The 11,223-nt window shown below is 49.4% G+C and overlaps 3 protein-coding genes across 14 annotated transcripts in view; 1 reads left to right on the top strand and 2 right to left on the bottom strand.

The window, feature by feature from the left end:
• The window catches only part of UBC (ubiquitin C), a 2,826-nt gene extending 1,902 nt beyond the window's left edge, over positions 1 to 924 (bottom strand). Inside the window, exon 1 of one of the 3 annotated variants that reach the window (XM_027743958.2) lies at positions 814 to 924. The gene's annotated coding sequence lies outside the window, so the exon portion shown is untranslated. Of the gene's footprint in view, positions 1 to 624; positions 728 to 813 lie in introns of those variants that run through there. The other 2 variants (XM_039381048.1, XM_027743948.2) reach the window with 2 other exon arrangements.
• LOC114000001 (transient receptor potential cation channel subfamily V member 2-like) overlaps positions 1 to 11,162 on the bottom strand; it is a 34,539-nt gene extending 23,377 nt beyond the window's left edge. For 9 of the 10 annotated variants that reach the window (XM_039381038.1, XM_039381047.1, XM_039381037.1 and 6 more), the window contains exons 1-3: positions 10,527 to 11,162; positions 9,643 to 9,837; positions 3,969 to 4,134 (exon numbers count right to left, since the gene is read on the bottom strand). The gene's annotated coding sequence lies outside the window, so the exon portion shown is untranslated. Of the gene's footprint in view, positions 1 to 3,968; positions 4,135 to 7,409; positions 7,467 to 9,642; positions 9,838 to 10,526 lie in introns of those variants that run through there. The other variant, XM_039381045.1, reaches the window with a different exon arrangement.
• Positions 7,630 to 10,958, top strand: CENPV (centromere protein V). The gene is made up of 5 exons (XM_027744023.2): positions 7,630 to 7,912; positions 8,884 to 8,982; positions 9,774 to 9,843; positions 10,232 to 10,346; positions 10,689 to 10,958. The coding sequence occupies exons 1-5, from the start codon at positions 7,698 to 7,700 to the stop codon at positions 10,811 to 10,813; spliced, it is 624 nt and encodes a 207-aa protein (XP_027599824.1). The 5' UTR covers positions 7,630 to 7,697; the 3' UTR covers positions 10,814 to 10,958.
• Positions 11,163 to 11,223: the final 61 nt, after the last annotated feature.

Below are 11,223 nucleotides of genomic sequence, written 5' to 3'. Positions count from 1 at the left end.
AGATTCCTTACCCTGCCCTTTACCAGAGTCCCCTTTCACCCAGACGGCCCCCTCTTCACCCCCACAGCGCAGCACTGAAGCGCCGGAGCTCCCAAGTCTCTTTACGTTCCCCGCCCCGTAGGGCAGCACTAGGGCCCCAAACCCTCCGGCACAGCAGCACTGGGGCACCTGAGCACCAAACCCCCGCGCACTGCGGCACCGGAGGCCCCGGACCCCCCTTACACACCCCCTTCTCAAAGCAGCCCTGCGGCACCGGAGGCCCCGGACCCCCCCGGGCCCCGCCCCGCGGCGGTGGGGCCGCTCCCCCGCCCCGGCCGTGACTCACAACCGCCTTCCGGCCGAGGCGGCTCAGCCCCCGCCATCTTCCACACAGCGACACCGCCCGCCCGCCCGCCCGGCAGTTATTCTGATTCCCCCCCTCCCCTCAGCTCTCACTGACGCGGTTCAGACCAACACACAACACTGCGCAGTTCTACCCGCCCCCCCCAACCGCTCGCTCCGCAGACACCCACAACCCGCCCGGCAGCACCCACCCCGCCTCGTTCGCTCCTGCCCAGCAAAACCGCCCCCTTTCTCCCGTTCCCCCCCCCCTCCCCCCCCCCGATCTCTCCTCCGTGCACTCACGTCTCCGGCCCCGAATGCTGATCCCTCTGAAAGTCTCCTTATCGCTGCAGCTCAGCTCTGCCGAGTGACGCACACCCCACCCTATTTATCGGGTAACAGACACACAGTCCCCGCCCACCAAAACCAACGTGTCCATCCGCCTCGCAAAGTAGTCCCCATGAAAACACCGCTGTTATGGAAAATACTCGCCTCTTTTCCGCTCCAATCACTCTTCTAGGCAAAAAGGGGGTCCCGGAGTCTCAGTGAGGGGGCCCAGACCCATAAAAATCCGTAAATTTCTGAGAGTGCGGATGGATCTGGAAGCGTCCTCCCCCCAGGCGCTGCAGTGAGACGGTTGTAGGGCGACCGGGAAGTCCGTCGGTGATTGGTGCAGCGTGACGCAGAGCGGGCGCTGATTGGCTGACGCGAGGGGCAGTTGGCGAGGGGCGGGGGCGGCTGTTTCAGGGAAAGCTCTCGAAGCTTCGGCGCCGCTTGGCGCTGATTGGTGCGCGGTGAGGTCACGCTGTTGCTAAGGGGGCGCCGCCTGGCGGGGCAGATTTCAGGGATCGGCTGGGGAGGGGGGCGACCCTGAGGGGACAGGGATGGGGACAGGGGTTATAATTGTGTGGCACTGTGGCTTTTTAACCCCTGCCTTAACCCCAGCAGTGCTCAGGGAAGAGCCTGAAATGGACTTGAGCAAAGGTGCCCCCCAAAAAGGGGAGTGACCCTTGGTGCCAGCGATTTGTGACCCCCAGCGCCTCTGACCGACCCCTTCCCTGAGGCGGCTGAGAATTCACGGGAAAGCCCAGAACAGTCTGTAGGGCTGGTCCTGTCCTATCAGGCTGAGAGGAAAAGCTGGGAAAAGCAGGACTGAGTTGGCAAAGCTGGTGAAATACATAATTTAGGAGTTTGGGGAGCGCTGGAGGCTCCCGGTGCGTCACACGAGCAGCCCCAGTCACGCGGCCCAGCTCCTGAGCTGCCCTTGGAACTGGCTGGAACCGGGCTGACCGGTTAATTCTCTAATGTGAGCCTGCAAAACAAGCCCCGTGATGAAATGCTGACATTTGTAATTCAAATGCTTGTTTACTCGCCTCCAGAACAGGAAGCTTCGATCGGTTATGGAGCAACTTCCTTCTGTGAGCTGATTTGGAAATGTGCCCCGGGTTAATTAAGCTTCATCATACCTTTCAGTCTGTCTCTTAACTCATTTTATGTCATATTAAAGATGGATACGCAAAATCCAAGAAGGTTTTAATGTGTTTTTTAGCAGCTTTACCTGCTGCTCCTTCAGTCAAGGCAGATGACCTTGTTCAATCCTCCCCTCACAAAGCATCAGCACTCATGTGACTGGCAAGATTCAGCACAGAGCTGCTCTATTTCCCCCTAAAAAAACCCTCAAACCTAGATAAAAATACAAAACCACCAAAAAACCTCAACAACAACAAAACCCTTTTGCTTTCCTTTCTCCTAACAGGGTTTCTAGAACCTCCTGGTTTACAGTAAAAAGGAAATAAATCATCCTACCAGTAATTACTTGCACTGTAGAAACAGGAAGAGGGAAAAATGGTAACTGGAATGTTCAGAGACAGCTCCATGGCAATAGCCAACCTTGGAAATATTATTTGGCTACATAAATTTAGGGTAAAAGGCAGAGTTGGGCAATTTTCCATTTGTATGCTTTGTGCTGCCAGTTTTGCTCAGTTTTTCCACCAGGCTGGTTTTGTTTGGTGGTGCCAGGGGGACTGAATGTTTGCTCCAAGGCTGGCCTGGGCATGCTGTACATCCCAGGCTCTGCTCCAGGGACAGATTCTGCCATGGAGTCTGGAGAGGCCACGGGGAACTAATATTTACAAATGTGAAATGCCACGTCTATAAAGCTGGAGATGAACCACAGGCTAATGTAAAGCCTGGGCAGTGTTTGAGCACATCAGACTTGTATTAAGGATTTCACTGTGTATGTCTCTTTTTTTAATGTCCTTGTAGGTAGAGAAGAAGAAATTTCTGTCAGTTTTTCCTTTCTGTATAAACCAAAAAGCAGAGGAGCCTTCCCTTGTGGTTTTTTTTTCCAAAGAATGGCTAAATATTGTACTGCTGTGCTTGTACAAAGCACATGTATTTAACAAACATTCCACTCTTCCTCCAGTAGCTCTTGGTGAATAAAAATTGTCAAGCAGCTGACTCTGAACTGTATATAAATAAATGCAAAGCTGAAAAAACTCAGAAATCTGTATCTTGTGACTGGCCTGGCTGCACAGGTGGCTCCAGCCTTCGCCAGGGCACGGGGCCTGCAGTTGGGAACAGATATTTCTTTCCAAGTGGTTTCAAAAGTAGGTCACTGGGCAGTAGTACAAAGCAACCTACTTTCAGGAGAAGAATCTGGGGTCAGGGAAATGTTTCCAACGAATCTGTACATTCTGGAACACAAGCTGGGGCTGCTTTTCATGTAGGCTAATGTCCTAGCAACGAGGGATCATTTTTCCATGAGCACTGTGGACTGAAGCAATCTGTTTATCTTTAGTTACAGGGTTTAGCTTGGGACAGCCAGTCAGGCCTTCTGAGGGTGTGTAGCAAGTCCAGTTACTGTTCTTTGTTCAGACAAAAATAGGGCTACGTGCCACAGGGAAAAAAACAACATATATAAACTATATATATATATTCTTATCTCATAACATTACTCACACCTACCTCAGATCTCTCTCACTGTGTATAACACTGGATAATTATATTTACTTATTTATGGTTGTGGAGATAAATATATTCTCCCCAAGCCTGTAACACTGCAATAAGACCCAGACTTTGCTGAAGTTCCACCCACGAGACAAACAGACTCGTGGCATGTTACTGCTTGTCCCTGTGCTGCCAAGTTCAAGGGTTACAAAAATAGTGAGTCATAATTCTGAGTACTGTGAGATTGACTGTAATATTGAGATTACCAAAAAAAGACAACTCTCTGAGTTTTGTTTGTAAAGCCTTGTGCTAAAAAAACCTTCAATAAACAAAGTTTTTAATAAGCTTCCAACTTCAGGAACTGAAAGCTTAAGAAAAACAAATAGCTTGGTAGTAAAAAGAGGAAAATGAGGGATACTCCTCTGTCTCCCTGTTTGTTTAAAGAATATTTTAACTTTGCAGGACACGTGGGATTCAGCTGTAAGATCTGTGCTGCCCTGATAAACAGGCTTGGGCACGTCTCTCTCTGCAGGTCTGAATGACCCAGAGGAACATGTGCCAGTTCACTCTGCTCTGATGGAAGGAGACTTAGAGAAGGCATTTTATGAAGCCACCATTGGGCTAAAATCACAGGCTTGTGTCTGCATGTTGTGCCAGTGAAAGCAACAGCTAATAACTAGGTCTCTTCTAAAAATTACTTGTCTGCATGTCTCCAGTCTGCCTCCTGCCCGTGAGTGTTTTGGATCCGATCCAAGCTGCAGTGCAGGGAGGGAGCTCTTTGTTCACGTCCTCTCTGCTGCCTCGGAGCCCTTTGAGCTTGTGGTTTCTGGGGTGAGGAATTTCAGCAGGATAGCAAAGAAGCACCTTGAAAAACAGACAGACAGACAGAAGTAAGTCCTAAAATGCTGTTAATCATTGTTGATATGTTCAATAGAACCCCTGTGACAGTGGACAAAACCAAACACTGCCAAGGCTGTTCTGACCAGGCTTTATCCATTGGCCCAGGGGTGATACCTCCTGCACTGTGTTTTCAGATCCAGCTTGGATCCCTTGATGGTGAGGAGAATGTCCAGAATGCTTCCCCTTCTACCAGAAAACTAAAATCCAAGCACTGACATTTTTCTCCTCTGAACAAACCACGTAGTTTTAACAACCTGTTCTTTTCTGTGTGGTGTCAGCTATACACAACTCCTAGTCCCCTGCTTATTAGATAAAAAACATCACACTTCCTAATTCCCTTTCACCCACAAACATGTAGTTGCTTTCAGTGTTGCTTTGGGGATGAAAATGCTCCTACAGACAGAATTTCAATGTGGGCTGTGAGCCAGAGCTGCAGAGCTGAGTCATTGTTATACAAGCAGAGCTGAGATGGCACAGAAAAACCCCTTTGTACTTTAACACTGGAACACGTCAACTGTTGGACTTTGAGTATCACAAGCCACGTACACAGAGAACCAACTGTCATTTACTGGACTTTTCCTCTTGTATATCTCATCATCTGTCTGGATAATTCTTCCTTCTCCATTTTGCTTCACAAGTTTAAGAGCAAATACATTTTTCATCAAGCTATTGGCCTCTACTAAAGTCTGGCAAACATTGCATCAGCTTTGGAATAATGAAATGAAAGCTGTTAACTCTCTGGACAGTAGGAAGCACCTGCTGCCCAGGTACACTGACCATACCCTCCCTATGTGATCATTGAAATTCAGGGCTTTCAAGTCAGAATACCTGTGAAATTTGTCATCATCCAGAGGTCTACTGTAAAGCTCTTGAACTGATTGTTTATGTGAGAGCCAATTTTGAGCTCTGAGAATCCTCTGTAATAAAATAAGGAACAAATGAAAAAGAAGGAAGAATTACTGTGGCCTTAGGAAACCAAGCTGCATTTTGTTCTTCCATTTTTGTCTTCCAGTTCTTTATCCTAAAGCATCACAGAGGAACAGAATTTAGCTTCTCAAAACACTTTCTACATTTAAAATAAGCTGAATTAATTGTCGAGGGGCACAGAGAGTGACAGATTTGCAGATATTACAAGGACTGCAAACTCAGTGTAGAGTTTTCTCCATGGAACTGCTTTTTGAACATGTACAAGTGCAAGTGGCTCCTGTCTTAAAGAGAGAAGGTCATTTCTGTGAACTGATCACTAACAAGCTCCTACAATACATTCTGGATTTCAGTGTAGAGCAGTTCAGTGTTTTTAGGACAGGACAGACCATGAAGGCTGAAACCTGTGCCTGCTGCTGGCTGTCTCTGTGCCAAAGGGAACTGAACCCCCGCTGCAACCTGCACAGGCTCAGTTTCAGTGCGTTTCCAGTTTCACCTCAGCAACTTTTTCCTCCCAAAATATAAGGTGACTAACACAAAATCTAGTGTGACTAAAGGTCTGGGAGTGGCTCAGATCAGGAGCTGCAAATGAACACGTTGGCAGGGGTCAGAATTTGTCACACAGGGTGTATTAAAATGGTTCCATTAGTAATGAGTAACCAGTGCAGAGGTTCAGAGGGATAACAGGAAATTGCAACTCGGTGCCCTTTCCTATCATCGGAGAAGTGCTGAGCCACAGGATTGTTATGCAAATCCTGGCATGTGCCATCTCAGGAGGCAGCCTGCATACTGTGGTAGCATGTTTTTAAAGCTCTTTTCCAGACCAGAGTGCTGATAGATGTTTCATTCATCACTGTCCTGTTGCTTTGACATATTCCTGGCTGAGACCTGACCTTCTGCCTCTCCACAAACCGTCAGCTCAGTTGTTTACATCTTTCCCCGTTCCCCTTCTTGGAAAGGGCAAGACATTAAGTCCTGTTGAATACAACTCCTTGATTAGAAGTCAAACAAAATAAACGTCCACTCCTGCAACACTGGACACAAAGTTCATCCTTGGAGTGATTTTTTTTTCCCCCAACCAAATGGGACTTGGACACCTCCAAAATTTGGACTTTTCCCTGCATTGAATAGCTTTACTTGAAAAACAGCATTGGCTTTCAGATGTTCAGGAATAGCTTTTTGTGAGATATTTACCAGTAGTGGAATGATTTCACATTTTCCTAAGTTTTTTTCTTTGTTGGTTTGATTTGGGCTTTTGATTATTTGTTTCTTGGTTGGTTTTGGTTTGGTTGTTTTTTGTTTTTCAAGGTATGTACTTTCTTGATTGTTTTCCTTTTTAAGGCTTTGGTTACTGAATTTGTTAAAAGCTGTCCAGCGGGAATCCTGTTAGCAGCCATTTCTCTACAAGGCTGCCACGATGACTTCAAACCTCAGGAAGGACTAAACACTCTTCCAAAGGCGCATCCTGATCCCAGGCCTGTTGTCACACAGTGATCTTGTGTCTAAATGAGGGTTGTGCATAGCAGAGATGCGAAACAACAGCAGCCCCTCAGGTCTGCAGAGCACCTTTACATCCTTGAATAGGTGAGGCATCATATGTTCAGAATGAGAGGGAAAACCTCGGGCTCATGCTTGTGGATAACTGTCATGCCTGGCCTAAGCAGGGACTGAGATGGGAGAAGTGAGCCCTCTGTCCCTCGGGACACCATGAACAACTCAGGCCTTGAACTTCCTGTGACTTCCAGCTTTGCTCGCTCACAGTGCCCACCTGCCCCCGGCCCTGCTGTGCCTGAGACCCTGGAATCATGGAATCATAGAATTGCTAAGGTTGGAAAAAACCTTTAAGATCATCAAGTCCAACCAGTCCCCCAGCACTGCCAAGTCTGCCACTGAACTATGTCCCCAAGTGCCACATCCAGTCATTTCTTGAACATTTCCAGGGATGGTGACTCAGCCGCTTCCTTGGGCAGCCTGTTCCAGCGCCTGAACACCCTTTCAGTTAACAATTGCTTTCCTAACATCCAACTTAAACCTCCTCTGGTGCAACTTCAGACCCTTTCCTCTCATCCTTTCTTGTTCCCTGGGAGCACAGCCCGACTGTCCCCCCCTGCTCCACCCTCCTTTCAGAGAGCTGTAGAGAGCAATCAGGACCCCGCGGAGCCTCCTTTCCTGCAGGCTGAGCCCCCCCAGCCGCTCCTCATCACACTCGTGCTGCAGCCCCTTCCCCAGCTCCCTGGACACACTCCAGCCCCTCAATGGTCCTTCTTGTCGTCAGGGCCCCAAAACCGAACCCAGGATTCGAGGTGCGGCCTCACCAGTGCCGAGTACAGGGGAGTCAATCACTACTATGCTCTTGCTGGCCACACTATTGCCGATACAAGCCAGGACGCCTTTGGCCCCGTTGGCCTCCTGGGCACACACCGCCCCTTGGCGACCCAGCTCCGCCCCCCTGTCCCGCCGTGTCCCAGCCCCTTCCGCGCCCCCTTCCCGTTCCCGTTCCCGTTCCCGTTCCCCTTCCCGTCCCCATTCCCGCCGTGTCCGCGCGCTCTTGGCGAGCTCTCCCGGCACCGTTGGCGGCGCGGCGCGGGGGCGCCCCCTGGCGGATGGGTCGGCACTGCCGTCAGGGCGGCGCGGCCGCGGGCGGGACCCGCCGGGCGCGGGGCAGGAGCGCGGGGGGATCCTCGCCCAGGGTGAAGGCTGAGCCCCCCTGGTCCCCCGGCCCCTTCGATCTGGGGGCGCAGAGCGGCCGCTGGGCCGCCTTCCAGAAGCGGCACGGGCTGAGCTGCGAGGAGGCGGCGCGGCTGCTGCTGGACGCGTAGTGAGTAGCGGGGCCGCGGTCCGGCCCCGGCCCGTGGGAGCATCGTTCTCCCGGCCGCACCTGCACAGCGGTGCGCGGGCTTCGGGAGGTGCCGCGAAGGGCGGCGGGGGGATCCGGGGGGCGGGGAGGGGGCGCGGGCACCACGGAGAAAGTTGCTTTTTCTGCTAAAGCTTCCCCTGTTTTACGGCGCTCTGGGCAAAAATGCCCTTGGGGGGGGCACCGCGAGGCTCAGCCTCTAAATCTCCACCCAATTTCCTGTGCTCGCTCTTTGCAGAGCGCTGCACATCATCGCCGCGCTGTAATCAGTAAGTGTCCGTGGCAGGGAAAATCTGAAAGGAAAATGTTTTTCCTTTGCGTTTTGCGATTGACCCGGCACGGTGAGTCTGCCCAGCTGCTGAGGAGGCAACTCAGAGAGAGGGAGAGGCACAGGCTGAGAAATTCCCTGATCATAAAGTTCCCCCGCAATTACAATCTGAAATAAAACACGTTTCAAATATTATGTAAAATCCAGCTATCTCTGCTTTTTCTAGCTTTTAAATGGAGCAATATTAGTGGTGCTGGAGGAGTTGTGGGGAAAATTGTGGGAAATTTCGGTTCTCAGTTCCAAGTGGGTTGTCCTGTGGTAATAACCCTGGTTTCTGTAGGGTTGTGCAGGACACAGCTGCAGCCTGGGTGACACTGTGACCCGGACTGCGGTGGGGAGCTCTCTTGTACAGAGTAGAGAGTCCTCGAACTGCTGTTCTTCTTTCCTTTTCAGCATTTTAATTAAACCACAAAAGCAATTGCTCAGGACAAAAGCCATTCCCTACCTCACTCTGACACATGGTATTAAAATACATTCGAATGGATACATTTCCTGGTGTTCTGCAGTTGCTCAAGGCAGACCTGAATAATGTTGTGTATAGCCTTACTGCTCTCTTGGCCAAAAAAAGAGAGTACGATCACAAGAGCTCTGTTGTTTCTCTCTCCAGTGAACACAGAGGTTTGGTCAAGCACACAGGAGGCTGTCACTGTGGAGCCGTCCGCTTTGAGGTCTGGGCTTCACCACATCTGCACGTGTTCAACTGCAAGTGAGTTGTTTTGTTCCCTGTTCTCATACATGAATATCAGCTTGTCTGCTTTTGCAGCCTCAGAGCTAAAAGATGAGACAGCTGCAGAACACCCTCTGAGCTGTTTCCATCGGGTTTACCCTTAATTACGTCCTGATCCAATGTGAGATCAACACCAGGGATTTCAGGTGCTGCTTCTCTGGGCAGGACTTCAGGTCTCACAGCCATGCTCATGCTGAAAGTGTCAGGAGAGATCTAGTGAGTGCAGGTGCTCAGCCATCTGCTTTATATTTCCTCTCAGTCGGTGGGCTCAGAGCACATTGATCCTTTTTTAACTTGGTCTTCTCAAGTGACATTACATCTCTGACCACATGTGCCTCAAACTAAAACACACTCTGATTTCATTAGTGATCTCCCTTTGCCTGCAAGCAGTTTGCTCGTGGGTGAACTTCTGAACTTTGCTTTCTTGTTTGCAAAGTAATTAATGTTGGCAAACTTGGCCAAGCATGGTCTGAAAGATTTTTCAGGGTTAGAGTGTGTCCTTAAAGAGCTGTGTATGTGAAGAATATAATGTTTGGTGTAGGAAGACACCTTAAGGGGGTACCTGTGTAGGGTCAGTCTGTTCCATGGGTGTGCTCAGCCAAACACTACTGACACCACGAGGCCACTTTCACCACTTACCTTTGTGAAGCCACCCAGGAGCCATTCTAACTGTCAGTGGAGTTTCTGTTGTCAAGAGGTCCCTGCTAGATCTGACTGCTGCACTACAACTTGTCCACTGCTTCCAGAAAGGTCTGCTTTTTCTTTCACAGTTGCAGCATTTGCACAAAGAAACAGAACAGACACTTCATTGTCCCAGCGTCGCGTTTCAAGCTGCTGCAGGTAAGAGTAAAACACAGTAAGAGCGTGGCCATGAGCTTGAGCAGTATAACCCAGTGTTAGCCTGGATCCAAGCAATACCCAGTTTTCTACCTTAAGTTCCTGTGTGGCTGTTGGGGGGAAATGGCTGAATTTTGTCCTGTCTGGGGTGGGTGTGTTAGTGCATCTTATTTGGTGAGGTGATGTTGGAGCTCTTGCAGTTCTGAGGTTTGACTGTTTACATACAGAGCACAGGGGCTCAGAAAAGGAGCATGAATGCAGAACTCTGTGTATCAAGATAGGAAGGTGGTATTTTAAATTTTACATTTCTTAGCTATAGGCCTAAAGTAATTTATCCATGTATTTATATGGGAAACTTATTTATATAGAAAACTGCTTTTCATTGGCTTAGGGTGCTGATAATTTGACAACATACACCTTCAACACACACCGTGCCCAGCACACGTTCTGCAAGACCTGTGGTGTCCAGAGCTTTTATACTCCTCGTTCCAACCCAGATGGTTATGGTAGGTACAAAGAAGAAGCTGTGGTAACCAAACTGAACCACCAAGCACCCCTTGGGTAAAGCCTCCATTGGTGCCAACATGACAGCAGGGAGCAGCATGTGTCTTAAGAGTTTGTCCCTAAAGTGTTAAACATCTGGAACTGCAGCCTGAACCTGTAGCTCCTCCATAAGAAAGTCTTACCTGTGATGTGTGGGCTTGTGCCTGGGACAGGATTCTCATCCAGGCTCCTCAGCCTTACAGCAGTAGCATTTATATTCCCTGAGATGCCCCATCCACGGAGTGGTGCAGGCATCTCCCTCATTTCCTGAGAAGCAGGTTTCTATGTGCTCTGTCTTTCCTCAGGGATAGCTCCCCATTGCCTGGATGATGGCACCGTGCAGACCATTGTCACAGAGGATATCAATGGCAAGGAATGGGAGAAAGCAGTGGGGGAGCATAAGACCATCAGAGACATGTCAAAACCTTGACACAGCCTTCCAGCAACTGAACTTGGAGCACTGCTGTGGAACTGCAGTCTGGGATTTCCTGGGTGATGGATGGTGAAATGAATTTCTACACTACTGTTCTCTGTTCTCTGTTTCTTAAATAAATCTTTCTATGTTGATTGTCTCATTCCTTTGTGACTTTCAGTTGACAAACTGCCTCTGCTCTGTAAACCACTCCAGGGTTGCTAGTTTGGCACTTTGCCTCTAGCTGTGCTAAAGTTTAAGTCACCGTATAAAAGACCTATTACAGTCTGGGTCTCTTGCACCTCATTCCTACGTCCTGCTGAGACTCTTGTGAGTTGATCTTGAGCCCCGTGTTCTGAAGCAAGAAAAAATGCTCATGTTTCATCAGGGACACTCTGAGAAGGTGGAGCCTGCAACACAATACGTAT

Source organism: Pipra filicauda, unplaced genomic scaffold (genome assembly GCF_003945595.2).
Source record: "Pipra filicauda isolate LSUMZ 115617 unplaced genomic scaffold, ASM394559v2 scaffold211_size2331000_pilon, whole genome shotgun sequence".
NCBI classification, from domain to species: domain Eukaryota; kingdom Metazoa; phylum Chordata; class Aves; order Passeriformes; family Pipridae; genus Pipra; species Pipra filicauda.
The sequence above is the reverse complement of the archived record's forward strand: the minus strand, read 5'-3'. Positions and strand labels throughout refer to the sequence as shown.

Bases quoted from the DNA above. Each gene is read 5' to 3' on its own strand.
- CENPV (XM_027744023.2), top strand. From the start codon at position 7,698: ATGGGTCGGCACTGCCGTCAGGGCGGCGCGGCCGCGGGCGGGACCCGC. The intron at 7,913-8,883 runs GTGAGTAGCGGG...TTCTCTCTCCAG, and splicing joins CGGCTGCTGCTGGACGCGTA to TGAACACAGAGGTTTGGTCA. The intron at 9,844-10,231 runs GTAAGAGTAAAA...TCATTGGCTTAG, and splicing joins CGCGTTTCAAGCTGCTGCAG to GGTGCTGATAATTTGACAAC.